This window comes from Pinus tabuliformis, chromosome 8 (assembly GCF_031772625.1).
Source record: "Pinus tabuliformis cultivar Carrire ecotype Pingquan chromosome 8, CPIR1, whole genome shotgun sequence".
Lineage (NCBI taxonomy): Eukaryota > Viridiplantae > Streptophyta > Pinopsida > Pinales > Pinaceae > Pinus > Pinus tabuliformis.
Window position 1 is genome coordinate 1,517,064,108 of NC_142294.1, and position 16,384 is coordinate 1,517,080,491.

The 16,384-nt window shown below is 34.8% G+C and overlaps 1 protein-coding gene across 1 annotated transcript; it reads right to left on the reverse strand.

Moving 5' to 3' along the window:
- Positions 1-10,976: 10,976 nt before the first annotated feature.
- LOC149241662 (uncharacterized) lies at positions 10,977-15,272 on the reverse strand. Its single transcript, XM_089370612.1, has 3 exons — positions 14,986-15,272; positions 12,945-14,172; positions 10,977-11,036 (listed from the first exon to the last, which is right to left on the reverse strand). Exons 1-3 carry the CDS (start codon positions 15,270-15,272, stop codon positions 10,977-10,979), a joined length of 1,575 nt encoding a protein of 524 aa, XP_089226738.1.
- Between the last annotated feature and the right edge of the window lie 1,112 nt (positions 15,273-16,384).

Below are 16,384 nucleotides of genomic sequence, written 5' to 3' on the forward strand. Positions count from 1 at the left end.
GTTGAACCTTTCTTTCCCCCCTCTCTTTCCTTGCCAATTGTTTATGATGTTCCTTATCTTTCCTTATTTTTTGTCTTTACAACCTTTCCTTTGCTTGAGCTTCTGCTACTGTGGTCCTTGCAACTCTCTTTTCCATGGCCAACTCCTTCTTTCTCTTTTTACATTCCTGAATTTCATTTTTTTTGCGTTCAGACTCAAACAATAAATTCATATAATCTTCAGATATGAGAAACTATGAACTCCTCCCAAAACGAAGACAATCTAATGCTGAGTGCCTTGATGAGATCTTCACTCTCTCTACTGGTAACTTTAGGAATGCACCAAGTATTCTTTGTTTTAATGTCCCATGATCCTCAAGACCTAACACTTGGCTTTAAACCTCGAGGAAAAATGATTTCCCCCCATTGTTGTCTTCTTCAAGTACTTCATCTTGAAGAGGCTTCTCTTCCATTAACCGATTGTCCACAAAATAATGAACAATTTCGATGTTCAACTCCGATGTTTGTGAAGGAATGTCCATGCTTTCCATATTGGTGGTAGACACATTATGTGTGTTGATATTCATCATGCCCTCTGCCAACCGTGATGGTGGGCTTACCTGGGTTGGCCTGCTTAATTGCTCATTGTTTAATCCTATTTCATTATCATTTGAAATCAAGTTTGCATTTCATTAAGTTGATCAACTGCCTCATATGGAATATCACATGAAGAATTGGTCGGTGGTTCAATGAGTGTGACATCCTCCATGATATTGATAGTTGTTCATGACTGAACTGCATCTCACTCACATGTTTATCATTATTACCATAGAAGTGCCCTTCAAAAAGGGAAATTATACCTTGAGCAGTAACAACATCTTCTTGACCATCAACATGGTCTTGTAAGTTATCTTCTTCTTGACCTTCCACATAAAATGATTGGCTACAACTAGTATCATGCATAAGGGCATTAACATTAAGTGGCCATATGCCAATCCTCCTAAAACCAGCCTTGATATTAAAAGGTGTGAGAGCCCTTTTAAATACTTTACTTGGAAGCTCAGCTAGCTCAAACCTCTTTACTTCCACCCCTGGATTCTTTTCCATCCACGAAGCTTGCTCGACCATGAAATAGTTTTTGAAAGGACCAAACACACTGAAATCAAGGGGTTTCAATCTGTGAGTAGTGTGATTCAGAAATGTTAACAGGTCAATGCCTAAATTGTTAGCCTCCTCAATTGTCTGCATAGCTATGTGGCTTCCATGACCATCTAAAATCAGTAGGTGTTTTTTTTCGTGCAAGACACCACTTGGTACAGATGCAACAAAGTGACAAATCCAATTCAAGAACAATTCCTTTGTCATCCAGGCATGGGGATGTGCAGTCATGCATGCACCTAGTTCATAGTTCTTTATATAGTTTTTCAGTTATGTTTTACCTTTGAATAGATAAAATCCCGTGATTGAAGAACTAATTGCATTGACAAAACAAAGAATAATGATCCACTCCTTGCTCTTAGGAAAATTATTAGGCCTATTTCTTCTCCCTCTCTTGGCAATTACCTGCATACCATAATTCCTTTGTGCATGTAAGCTTGTTTCATCATAGTTCCATATATGGTCTGAGGCGTATGAATGTTTCTCATATGCAACAGAAAGAGTGTTATAGAATTTGGACACAATTGCAGGGCATATATTTAAAGCCCTATTTCTATCAAGGCCCTCAGTTGTACATAGCACAAAGTCTGAATGCCTTTTTTTAAACCCACTCCACCATTATTTACCAGGAAACCCATCTTTGTATGGGTCTGGCCTCCCCTGACAAGTTTGATCTACTGTGGATTTAAGTTGTATAGGCTCTAACCCATGTCCCAATTGGGCCATCTCCTTACACAATTCAACCACCTCGTCCTCCTCCTCTTCAATCATAACTATAACAAGCCCTGTACACTTTGTATTAGTCAACCCATTTATCTAATAATGTATGTTAGAGGCAGAAATACCATGTTTTTTGTAGAGGCACGGATTGAATGTCCCTTAAAATCAATGTCATCAATTGTAGCTAGCATATCTTGCTTTGTCCAACCTTTGATGGCACTAATTTTCTTTGATGAACTTGCACCTTGCACTGTGATTGAAGGTGACTCTCTGGTTGATGGTGGGATAACATGATCTTCAACCATAGTTCCCTTTTCAATGACATTACTGGGCACATTGGGATCATTCACATCATCCCCCTATCCTTATCTGATGAATGAGATCACAGTTGGAGCCCCTCGCCCCTCACCTCCTCCTATTCCTTGTAGGATCTACAATAGAAACTCTTGGCATGGTTGCAACAACCTGTAGAGTTACCACAAAATTTTGATTTAAAAAAAATGTATTAGAAAACAAGATAATTCATTGTCCTTTCCAATCAATGAGAAACAACAATCAATGCTTTATCTATATAGTGTAACTAAATACATCTTGGATCTGACTCTCATAATCGGAAGGGTTTTCACACATAAAATTTCATACTAAAATAGGCTTAGAAAATTTAAATTCACAGAAAGAAACAAGAAGTCCAGAAAGAAACAGTGAGAATTCACACAAAAAATTCACACATATTTTTTTTTCTAGATTTCTCTTGCAGGTTTGTGAGCTTTATTTGATGATTGGAGTTTATTTTTGCAATCCTTTGTAAGATTACTTCTCCTAAACAATCACCTATTGCATATTGTCGAAAAATATTAGGTTTGGAGCATTTCTATTATAGTAGTCTAATATTGAATTGTAGGGTTCGGATTTGAGGTTACAGTGGCATTGATCCTTTCTTGCATTTTAACTTCTTTATTGATTCTTAAAATCTTTTATGAGCGATAAGAAAGAGTTATTCCTTTTTCTTTTTGTAACAACTTTGACATAACACAATTTCTTCAACACATATATCTTTTTGTGTACACAAATCATTGTTCTTGGCATTCATTTTATTCCTAGTTGGTGAAAATATGATTTTTTCCTCACAATTGCACGAGTATTGATTCAAAATTTGTACATAGTTTTTATTGTTGGTAAAATATGCCTCTAATAATTCATCCAAAGATTACACCAAAGTTGATGAGTTTCTCAATTTTTCTGACCTCTCTCCTACCATATTTGTTGGCTATAAGAGAAAAAAAAAAAAATCACAAAATTCCAGAGACAACTGAGAACCCAAAAAAAAAATGACTAGAAGGCCCAAAATACCCGTAAATTGAAAATGGATAATGATTTACCAGAACTGGATTTTCATGTCTATTACCAAGTGAAACTAGAGTTTTGGGATCACCATGGCTGTGAAACTCCATATGTGGCAACCTCCCTTCCATGCACTCCATTTATTCACACATTCTTCTCTATCCCTTCTATAATGAATCCAGATGATCTTGCATGTGACATTGGTTATGTTCCGGGTCATTCATAAATCCAATGACCGTATTTCAATCATCATGATGATCTTGTCCCAACTTCTCCAGACGAAGAGTGATGCGGTGCAACTAAGATTGTATGGCACCGAAGGGTGTAGAAAGATTGACTCGGCCAAGAGAGAGAGTAGGATTATGGTCCACCTTCTCCCCCATCTTTTCCTCCTCCCTTCCACTCACCTCTCCCTCCACATCCGCATCTCTATGCGCCGCCCTCTATCGCCTTTGTCCAACTCCTCTCCTCACTCTCCCACATTATCTATACATTATAAAACATGCATTGGCTTGATAAGACCACCACACGCAATACACCAATGTAATAGAGTCATGCAATACCTCTAGACCCTAATTCTCTACAATACCACACCCGCAAGCTATGAACAAAGCCTCCTACAACCAAAACAACCACCACCTAGAATAGCCCCCCTTACTATCGAGCTACTATCACAATGAAGCACTAACCTCCACCCCCCATTCACCTCTTTTGTACATTATAATTTACGATTACAATATTTTCAGCATTGGTGTTAAGTCATACGATGAGGTTTTAAGGAAAATGTGATTATAAATGGTTGATGGACAGGCTAAAATAAGATAAGATTAGTTAGTAATCAATGAAATTTATGTTACAATTTCTTTTTATTATGAAAAAAATAAAATTGTAAATTGTAAATAAAAAGAGAGAGGTTGTAAGGTTATGTTAGATTTAAATATTTTGAATTTGTTAAATTATATAAAAATTAACATAAAATAAATAATTATTAATTATTAATAATAAATTAGTTTAAATGAATTTTTAATTGTGGATCTAGTATTTTTAACTCTGGATCTATCAAATATAAAGAGAAATCAAATCTCTATTCCTCAAATTTATATTTATTTATATTTACTAATGGATTTATTTGATTTTATTCAAATAATTACCTTTGGGATGTAAAATGAAAATGATGCTTTTCATGGAGTTTGAACTTTTATTTGGAAATGAATATTCTTTAAAGTTAGGTAATGATGCAATTTTAATTATAGAAATTTGTTTTTATGTTCTAATATATTCACTATTGGATAATTAATTTATAATAATACTTTTAATATAATTTTTATAAAATTATTATCAAAAATATTTTAATTTTAAAAATATGTAATATTTATTAAATAAAAAATTATTATTATAAATAATTGAATTTCTTGATAGGATAAAAACATATATTATTATAATACAATAATAATTAACAATTATATTTGAGATTGTAAATTAGTTAGGGAATAAATTGATAAATTATATATAATAATAATAATTTATAATTATTATAATATAAAAATAATTTAAGATTATATTTGGCAGTGTATTGAAATTGTAAATTAGTTACGGATAAAATTGATAAATTATTTATTTTGCAAAAATGGTATATTAAATATGGATTTATGTTTTTTAAATTTACTTTATTAAATATACTTATATGGGAAAAAAGATAAAGTTATTTTATGAAATATGTATTTATGTGAAAAAATAGATTTTTATAAAAACAATAGAATAATTTATTTGTAATAAAAAAATCCATTAAAATAAATTTTATCTTATTTATATTAATAAATGAAAATTTTAATATTAATTTTTGTTGATGATGATGATGGTGTTTAACGTATGTTGAGACCAAACATTGGTCTATTGGACCTAAAAAAACAAATTATTTATTTTGATTTAAGATTTTATTCCTATGTTCAAAAAGCTTGGAGAGAAGCCTCTCGAGCTCACTATAATTTTGACATTGTAAAAGGCTAGGAAGGTCAGTATTGTAACAAAGATCGTGAAATTGAGATCTATTGTGGTTGTACGCGGGGCAATCTAAGAGGAAGTGGTTTTCATCTTCGATGTTCCTATTCTCACATATATGGTAGATCCTTTCCATCCATGGTGTTTTAGGAACTGCCCAACGACCTGTTTCACTATGGAGCTCATGAGAATTCATTCTAATCTTTGCTATATTAATTTTCTTCTTTGAGCTAGTCAAAATAGAGAGATACTTTTGATCTTCTAGGGTCAGGTTGATGACCTTCTTATAATAACTTAATTTTCTTTTAGCCGTTAAATCTTTCTCACACCACATTTTTTCTTTGAACTTAGAAGTAACAATATCTTTAATGTTTTTTTTTTCTATGTAAAGGCTAGTTCTATTATAAAGAAAGGAAAAAATATGTACAAAGGTTAGACCTTCCGAGGAGGCTGAGGCCAGTCCTCAAACAGTAGAAGCTGGACTATACTGTCTATCTGCTTTAACTGAGTTACAAAACACAGTCCATAATGATTTTTCCTGGACTTCAGATAACCTGGACTCGAACTGATAAAAACACCATTGCTACTGGCAGGACAGAACCAGTTTACATCATTGACTCTAATACGTAGAAAGCATACTGTAATAGCCTGAGACTTACAGCAGTAGATAAACTGAGACCTTGGACTGAAATGAACAAAAGGAAACAACAACATTGTCATTGACATAATTGCAAAAAACTAGACGGAGCACCCGAAGAGGCTTAGGCTGGCTGGCTGGGCGACGCTGGCTGCTTTCCCTTGTCCGGACTGGGCGAGTCGAGCCAGATGACCAGCCCTTCCGCGTCCTGAAACAACTCTCCCGATCATGGCTGATCATGTGCGTTGAAGACTTCCCTTTCCATGGTCGAATTAGGTGGCGGCAGAACCTCTTGCACGGAAGCAGCAAGACCCGAAACCTCCTGAGCCGGTGCTTGCTGAACCAGGGCGTCCTGGGCCGGGGCCTCCTCAAAACGGTGAGCTCTATACACCAGTCCATTCATGTCGCCCAGGAGAATGTCACTGTCCTGAACACTTGCAGAGGCAGGGGAGGTTGAATTGGGATCTCCAGGCTCTTCCTCAGAAATGTAAACCGTGAGATTGACAACCACTTCTGGTATGACGAGCCGGCTAGGAAACCTGAGACGAAAAGTTTGGTAGGTGCCTTGCGGAACAAGGCATTCCTGCTCTGAGCTAGGGGACGAGGGCGGAGCAGAGGCCATGGGCGAAATTGGATGCAGTTCTTCCAGATCAGGGCCAACTCGGATACCAGACCTCCCTCCCCGCCTGGGCACGCCTCTACTTCTCGGCATGGTGCCTAAGGCCAGAGACCCCAAACGCTTATCAATTCTTCGAATGCTAGAAGCCTGAGTAACCCCGCTCAAAACATTAGCAGCAATGGGCAAGTTCTGTTCGTTAATTGGCATGGCGGTGCTAATATAAGGCGTGGCAACCATTATCACCGCAGGGGGAAAGCCTTGAGCCATACTCCTGGTCTGCATCGAGTCCAGAGCTACCATGCTCGGCTTGAATGCGTCGTCCCTTCGTCTCTGCTTCAAACTGAATTCAATTGCCGTTTGCATTAACTGATATTCTCTTTTGCAGGCCTCCGCGTACAGGTGCCGGCCTTCCGTCCTACTCCGAGGTGTCGAGGCATGTGCCATGCTTAATGGCAAGTAAAAGCACCCGCATCCGGGTAACAATATCTTTAATGTTATTAATGTTTTACAATGCATCATTCTGATTGATCTCCCAATAGTTTAACCAAGCCCTTGTGTCTTTATGCCACCCCTGATTGAGCCTTAGGTGGTTTTGGTTGGAATTTAAAGCTAGCTTAGGAAGTCTATGATTGTCTATGTTATTGAGTTTGTGCTTGTACAATAGAAACCTAATCATAGCTAGGCTCTCAATAGGGGAAAGACATGCTTCTATAAGGAGAATAGGATAGGGTGTATTACTTTTAATTTTCAGGTTATAAGTTATAAAACGCTTCTAGATTTTCTCAATCTTTCTTCATGATTCTCTGGAGATGCTGCAACCCCAAACCTCACAGCCATATAAGATAACAAGAGTGACTAAAGTTTCAAAGAGGAACTTCTTTTTATCCCACATTAAGAGGTTTGCTATTTTACAATTATTTTCAAGACCAAAATAAGCTTTCCACCCACCATTAATCCTTTTGTCAATGCTATGGTTCCAGTTGAGCTTGTGATGAATATCAATTCCTAGGTACTTGTAAGAATACACTTCCTCCAAGTTATTATTGTCATACATAAAATTAGCGTAAGTGTCCTTCTTGGATTTGATAATCATAACTTTTGTTTTGTCAGTGTTAACAATCATACCCATGGTAGAGCAAAAATATTTAAGAAGCCTAAGTTGCTTATCAAGATCATATGGGCACCTTGCAAAAATAACAACATCATCAGCATAGAGAAGAAGGATGACGACTATCCCAGCTAAGATCATGCCATCACATCTTGCTTCCTCTAAATAGCCTTCGAGCTTATCAATGTAAATGCCAAATAAGGTAGGGGAGAGGGGGCAACCTTGTTTAACTCCAATGTTACACTTAACATCTTTCGACCACCCCTCATTGCTCTTTAGCTTGGCAATTACATTCTCGTATAACCTTATAGCGGAAACTCTCAACTCGAGAGGAACCTTTAGCTCTTCTAATCTATTCCAAAGGTTGTATCTAGGAACCGTATCGAAAGCCTTTCTAAAGTCCACAAGCAACAAAATAAATTGGATTTATCATTACGACATTCCTCCATAATGATCCTAAGCATAACGAGGTGGTCTGTTGTTGAGTGATGCCTTTTGAAACTTGCTTGGACTTTAGCTCGCTTACCTTCACTTTCAAGCCATATGCTTAACTTCTTTTCCAAAATACTACCAGATAACTTGGCTAAGAGAGCGCTGATCATAATTGTCATATAATTAGAGGGGTTATTTGTATCCCCACTTTTAAAAATAGGGATAATGAGGCTCTCAATCCAAGGTTTAGGGAACCGTTGCTTGATTGCTTGATTAAAAAGCTTGTGGATGTGGGGGATGAGGACAGGACTTCCAATTTTTAATATTTCCCCCTGGTAACCTTCAATGTCCTTAGCTTTCCCATTAGCGAGGCGATTAACCCCAAACTTAATGTCTTCTAAAGAGAAAACTTCTTTAGTTGTGAGCAGGGTTTCAAATTATCCATGACATTTGGAGATTCATGAAGCTTTTTAAGATAGGAATTCCAATTGTGTAGAGCAATTTTATTATTATCTTTAGTCTTCTTAGTCAGAATCAGCGTCCAAAATTTCTTAGGAGCTACCTTAGAGAGGTGTAAGAGATTCTCCTGTCTTTGAAGAATGTACTGCCTCTTTTTCCTTTTAGTTAGGGCTTTGTATATTTTTATCTTTGTCCATTTTAAGAGATTCATCAATAGTTTCCTTAATTTCTCTCCTGGCACTTTTACAATCTTTGTCATACCATAGATAATTATAAAAATTTCATTATTTATTTTTTTTATTTTAATATATATATATATAATTATGAATTTTATTTACATTTTTAAAAAATTTTATATTATTTTTCAATTTATATACCGTTTTTTTTATAGATTTATTTAGGAGTTGACTAGATTAAATGCATAACACCCTTCCCCGCAACATGGTATTAAATGTTCGAAAACTTCTAAATTCAAAAAGTCAAATATCTTGAAAACGAACCCAACCATATGAAAATATATAAACTCTCGCTAAGTTTAGTGGGTCAGTTCCACTTTATATCGATAAGGCCTATTCCGGTTTTGAAAGGTGATAGAATACTATCTTTTAAAAATAAGATATTTTAATTATATTTTTAAGAATTAAAGAGTGTTGGTATATTTTGTTTTCTTTTATAAGGTGATAGAATACTACCATTCTAAAATAAGATATTTTCATTACACAAGATATTTTAATTATATTCGTAAGAATTAAAGGGTGTTGGTATATTTTGTTGTATCTTTTATATTAATTAATGCGAGTTTCAATATTAATTTTAGGGTTGGAAATCTTTCATATTAATTTTATTTTATTCGTATATTTGTTATTATTAAATTTATTTGTTTTTCATATTTGTTAAATAGAGTTATTAAATAAATATGATTCATAAATTATATTAAAGGAAAATTATAATTATTTATCTTTTATTCATTTAATGTTTTATTTAAAAATAAATGTATATAATATTTAATAAATTAAAGGATTTATATTTTAAAATATGTTTGTGAAATATATTAGTAATTTCTTAAATATAAGCTCGTGTATTGATTATTGTTATTATTTCTATGTTTCAATTAGTATTATTAATGGTTATTACTTTTTTTTTTTATACAGTGGAATCGGCAACAGGGGCAGTCTCGCGACTCGCGTTACACGGGGTCGATTCTGACCGCTACCTATATAACCACTGGGAGCATGCGCCCGCCCCTCTCCACAACTCCGTTTTAGTTCGGGGGATTTGAACTCGTGACCTTCAATGTGGAGTCGCCTTTCTAAGGACTTCCCGCGATGTGATTACCAACTCACCTACCCCGTGGGGCTTTAATGGTTATTACTTAATTTATATTAATGTGTTATATTTAATAATAAAATTTTGTAAAAAATTATTAATTAAAATTAAATAATTACAAGGAGAAATTTAATTGGATATAGAAACTGAGATTATTTAAAATAATTTATTTCTATTTTCTTTTTACAATATTTTATCTTTATCACTTATAAATTATTATTTTAAGAAGAGTTTTTTGGGTAGAAATGGAGAGGTTTTACGAATCACTAGTATCATGACTACATGAAGATGCACGAACCATCTAGTGTGATTCATCATCAAGACCACATGAAGATACAGATCATGACACATGCTTAAATAAAAAGCAATCACAAAACTTTGAATTCAGAAATTATTATTTTAATTTTGATAAGACAATTATTATTATTTTTTATCAAAATTAAAATACATTTATATTAAATTTATTAAAAAAATATTATGATAAATTATTCTTTAATTTTCAAATAAAAAATTATTACAACAATTTATTAAATAATAAATAATTATTTGATAATATAATGGATTATAATAACATGAATAGTGGTAGTTGTTTTAGTTTTCCTATTCTTTTTATAAATTTTTAAACAATCTCGTAGCTTATTATAATAATAATAATATCCATTTTTAAGGTCACAGCCAAGCCAGACACCAAATTGGTGTATGAGACCCCCTTATTTGTGGGACAAGGGACCCATCTCCGCGCAGAGATTTGACTGCTAAGTCTACGAAGGCATACATACTCTACCAACACATGCTCTTAACCATTAGGCCCAGTCAAACTGTATATTATAAATGTGTCGATAAAAAATCACTAATTATGAATTATTATTACTAATTATAAATATGCTAACTAAAGATCACTAACAAATTGTTATCCTCACAAAAATATTAATAAATTAAATAGCATATCTGCCCATCCACGCTAGTATGTTTGCTAATTTCAATGGTGCAGCAAGGTCGTTTATTCTAATTACGTCAATTTTCAGTGATTGGTTCAATCACATAGGAGGTGGGTCAGTCTAATTTGGAGGGCTGGAGTTCTCATTTCATCTGCTTCACCCGAATTACCATCTACTATTATGATTTACAACTAAGTTCCTTCAACGTAACAAATATACTGTAATTTCTGTATTCTATTAAATTTACTTTAGTGATATTGATTCATCCCGTATTGATACTTATTTTAAAACCAACGACCAGGCAGGTAAACTGAGAGTAGAGCTGTAAATGTAAAAAAATTCCATCAGTTAATACAGATTTCTCATTACACGGCTGTTTATTACAATAGGCGTTGTCTAAGGACCTTACAAAAATTTGTTAGGATGGTAATTTTTTTTTGGCTGGAATTAGGGAAAAAAAATTAAAAATCAGAATGTTGATGTTTTTTAATAATAGAAATGGATTCAGCATCATCCAGAATTTTGAGACATCCAAAATTTTTGAATTTCACAGCTGTTATCTAAATTTTCAAAATAAATTGGCAGATTTTATTTTTATCTTGCCAAAATTTCTATTATTTTTCAGACTAATTTGTGGATTTTTTACACTACCCTTATTGCAATAATATCTTAGAAAGCAGTCTTTCGAATTAATCACATCATAAGGAATCTTGTCAGAATTTCTATTATTTTTCAGACTAATTTGTGGATTTTTTACACTACCCTTATTACAATAATATCTTAGAAAGCAGTCTTTCGATTAATCACATCAAAAGGATTGGGTCGACCTTTCGAACCAACTAATGTGGTTCATCCTCAGGGCAAGGTGAGAAGTCATATGATGTGAGAGAATATAAATAGCATGGATGCATCATTGTCCAGTGTTAGCCATTGGTGAGGAAGACTTAGAGATTAGCCGTTATGTAATAAATAATTATTAATTATCGAGAATGTCAAAGTATATTAATATAAAAATATTATAATCTAAGGAAAATAATATTTTATTATTGGCTAGGGTTAACCTAGTCAATTTGAAATAGGAGGAAAACTAGCCGTTATTTTGATAAAGTACATAATAATGCTAATAATGTTAAAAATAGTAAGGGTTGACAAAATGGAAGGAACTAGCCGTAATTATGAGTAAGAGATATATATAATAATATTATTAAAATGATAAAGTACATAATAATGCTAGTGAATATTGGTAAGGTTTGACCAAATGGGAGGAAACTAGCCGTTAAAATATATGTAATAATATTAGTTGGTAATAATATTAGAACATAATTAGTTAGATATTAAAACAAAATTATTATATTAAACAAATCACATAATACTAGAAACCAATTTGTAATATTAGGTACAGGACCTAGAATTGTTCAAACAAATTATGACATAAAATAATTGTCTAGAATTATAGGGGATATTTTTAAAGAGAGTATGGTCAACATTCAATTTTAAGGGAATATATATTATAAATAAGTATCATAGAATCATTTTTATATTTTATTTAAAATTTAAAGGAAATAAATAATAAAAGAGACAATAAGCTGAAGGATAGTCCACCTCATTGAAAGGAGGAAATCCAAGGAAGGAAAAACCAACCACAGGGGGAGAGGAGAAAAAACCAAGAAGGAGACCTTCTGAAGCCAAAAAGGATAAGGGGGAGGAGGGGGCGAAGGGGTTAAGAAGCGAGAGCTGGAGTCCAGCTTTTGCTTAATTTCCAACCATCATCCCTATTAAGGTTTTTGGCATGCCTTTCGATTTCAATTGCTTCCCTCAGTTTCCTATGGTGGAAATGACTGATCTTAGCAATGACCTTCGATTCTTCAATACAAACATGGTGATTAGATTTCTCAGCATGTTCTGCAAGGGCTGAAGTGCGAGAGCGATTATGTCTGATGTCAGCAACATGTTCCTTGATCCTTTTCTTAATAGACCTTCCTGTTTCTCCAATGTAAGGGATACCACAGGAACAGGGAATGAGGTAGACACCTTTTGAGTCCTTTGGGTCAATAGGGTCCTTAACCGATCTAAGAGAATTTCTAATGGTATTGAGAGGCTTGAAGGAAGAAGAGACATTAGTTTTCTTAAGAATATGGGCAATCCTATCCGTGGTTCCTTGGATATACGAGAGATGAACCATAGAGATAGGATCAGAAAGGGCGGGTTTAACCCTAGGCTCTTTGCTCACCCTGTGAAAGGCCTTGAGGCTATGGGACCTGCTATACCCATTATTTTCAAAAACCTTAAGAAGATGAGATTTCTCTTGATCAAAGTGGTCATCATCAGAGATTCTTAGAGCACGAGTAGCGAGAGTGCTAAGAACCCCGAATTTTTGAGCAGGGAAATGATGAGAATTGGCATGGAGGTATTGTTCCGTGTGAGTCTTCTTTCGAAAAACTTGGTGACAGATGGAACCATCCTCCCTCCTAGAGAGGAGGATGTCAAGAAAGGGAAGGCGACCATCCTCCTCGACCTCCATGGTGAACTTGATGGAGTCTAATTGAGAATTCAGGTGCTTGAGAAACAGATCAAGTTTCTCACGCCCATGAGACCAAATGGCACAAGTGTCATCGACGAACCTTTTCCATTTTTTAGGACGGAATTCAACGGAAGCAAGGGCTTTGGTCTCAAAATCTTCCATAAACAAGTTCGCGACAATGGGGGATAGAGGGGAGCCCATCGCGACACCACAAGTTTGTTCATAGAACTCACCTTGGAAACTGAAGAAAGTAGAGGTGAGGCAAAGGCCAACCAACTTGGCGGTGTCTTTATCAGTGATATGATTAATGATATCAATGGCTTCTTGGATGAGGATTTTGGTGTATAAGGAGATGACATCAAAGCTCACAAGTAAATCACCCGGATCTAACTTGATGTCCTTCCATTCTTGAATAAAGGAGGCAGAGTCTTTCACAAAAGAATCAGTGCAACCAACAAGAGGCTTGAGCTTTTGGGCTAGGAATTTAGCAAGCGGATAGGTTGGTCCGCTTATGGTATTAATGATGGGTCTTAAGGGGGCACCAGGTTTATGAATCTTCGGAAGGTCGTAGATTCTAGGGGTAAGGGGGTTGCTCTCAATGAGCTTACGGGAGAGGGGATCAAGAGAAGGATCTGCTTTAATGGCAGAAGAAACCTCTTTCGAAATGGATTTAAGGGGATTCTTCTTGAGCTTGATATAACTCCCACTATTGGATAGATGGTCCACCATCTTGTGGACATAATCAGATTTATCAAGGATGACAACAGCTCCTCCTTTGTCAGCCCTAAGGACGATGATGTCGGGGTCATCCCTGAGGGATTTAAGGGCAAGAAATTCATGCTTACTATGGTTTTTCTTGGGAGGTTTAACCTTCCTAAGGACAACGATGCAATCTCGTCGGAGAGTCTCCTTGATATTGTCAAGAAGGTCCTTAATCCTATATTTGATGCTACAGATGATGTCATGAGTAGGAATCTTATTCAGGGCAAGGGAAAAATTAAGACCTTTGTTAAGAAGACTAAAGACGGAGGGATCAAAAGTCTTACTTGAGAGGTTAATAACATTCTTGAAACCTCCATTATTCTTCTTATTATTATTATTAGCATAATTGTCGTTGTTATTATTAATATTGTTATTCTTATTATAATCTTTATTATGAATATCATACTTATGGTTATTATTATTATTATTATTCTCTTTATTATTATTATTATTATTATTATTATTATTATTATTATCGTTACTATTATTCTTGTTATTGTTATTATTAATATTATTATAACTAATATTATCCTGGTTAATATTATTACTTTTGTTATCATTCAAGTGGTTGTTATTATTAGAGTAGATATTATTAAAATTATTATTACTAATATAATTATTATTATTAAACTTAAACAAAGAGTAGTTATTAGAGTCATTATTCATATTCTTCTTGTTATTAATTTGTTTATTATATTTAAAGCAACTAAAGGGCCGGGAGGAAGACAGTCTTAAGGACAAGTCAAAGAAGGTCTTGTTAGCAAGCTCAACAGAGTTAACGGTGGAAATGGGTTTGGGTGACGAGCGGTAGACAAGGCCCGAGGGAAGGGGACATGAGAAATCAAGGGGGGAAGGGGGCACGGACTGGCAGGAATCTGGGGGGGGGGAGGGATGATGTCCTGAGAGGAGGGAAGGGAGCAAAACACGAGTAGACGGGGACAAAGTAGAGTAGGTAGAAGTCATGCCAGAGGTTGAAAAAGGCATGGACCGGATCGGAGCAGTCGACAAAGGGCAAGCAGTGTGCAGATCGACGGAGTAAGAACAACGAGCAAACAGGGACGCAGTGGAGCAGGCAGAAACCATGACAGAGGTTGAAGAGGGTGTGGAAAGGATCGGGGCAGTCGATGAGGGGCCAGCACGATGAAAATCGACGAACTGGGAGCGGTTAGAACAGGATTGTTTAACGGAACAGGAAGGAGCACTTATCGGGATAAGCACTGAGTCAGCGAGACCTGGGCTAGCGGTCTGAGATGAGGGAGACACCAAGACTGCCATCGATGTGGCCGGAGAAGTTGGGGACAACGCTGAGGAATGAGACGGTTCAGAAGAAGCTGGGGACCGCGATGAAGAGGCCAGAGAAGATCTAGACGTCTTTGAGTTGAGCGAAATCTAGTCTTTAAAGTCGAGATCTGCTCTCTACTAACTGAATTAGCTAATGATGAACCACATTAGTTGGTTCGAAACGTCGAACTAATATTTATGATGTGATTGATCCAAAAGAATTCTTTCTAAATTATGGATCACAAAAGTCTTAAATCTTACAATAATATCATTAAACCTCAGATTAGCTAAAGCAATGATGCTACTTTATTTCTTACTTGGGTCAATAATACTGTATGGGCAGTAATGTGTGGCCATGACGATTTTCCGATGTGGTGTGACAGTACTGGGCATTTTAAAGTAGATTGCGAGTTCCCAAAATATTTCAATCTGAAAAACATAGGTGATGTTAATGTTTTGACTTTGCCTATGTCCGTCCGATACCAAAATATTCCGAGAATCCACAGCTGGCTAGTATTTATCGTATCATTGTAAAAAATTTCTTAAAATAAGATTTAAAGGAAAAGAGATTTGACTTAGTGCTTCAAGAAGCAACATAGAGTTTTGAGTGCCTTGAATTTTGATTAAGGAAGCATGACCTAAAAATAGGTTTTTTAATCTTTTATAAAATTTAATTTATTTTTTTATATTATTTATTGTAATTAATTTTAATTTAATTTTTTTGTTTTCATATATGTATAAAAGAAAGGAAAAAAAGATAAAGAGGAAAATTAAGATGGATTACAATATCATACTAGTTATTATATTTTTTCTTTTCTTTTAGTACACAAAGGAATTATTGGTCTCAAGAATGTTTTTTTTCTACTATTTTTTATTTTCGTTAATAAAAATTATGATTTTCGAGCCATTAAAATGAGAACCAGATTATGTGTTGAAGATCTACATGATATTGTGTTGAATGAGTTTGAAGAACCTCACAATCTGATCAAAAGGATCATCTTAAATCCAATTGGATGTAATGCAATAACATTGTTTCTAATAAGATGATAATGCAAGATGATAATGCAATAACATTGTTTTTACTTCAACATGGTTTGCATGACATC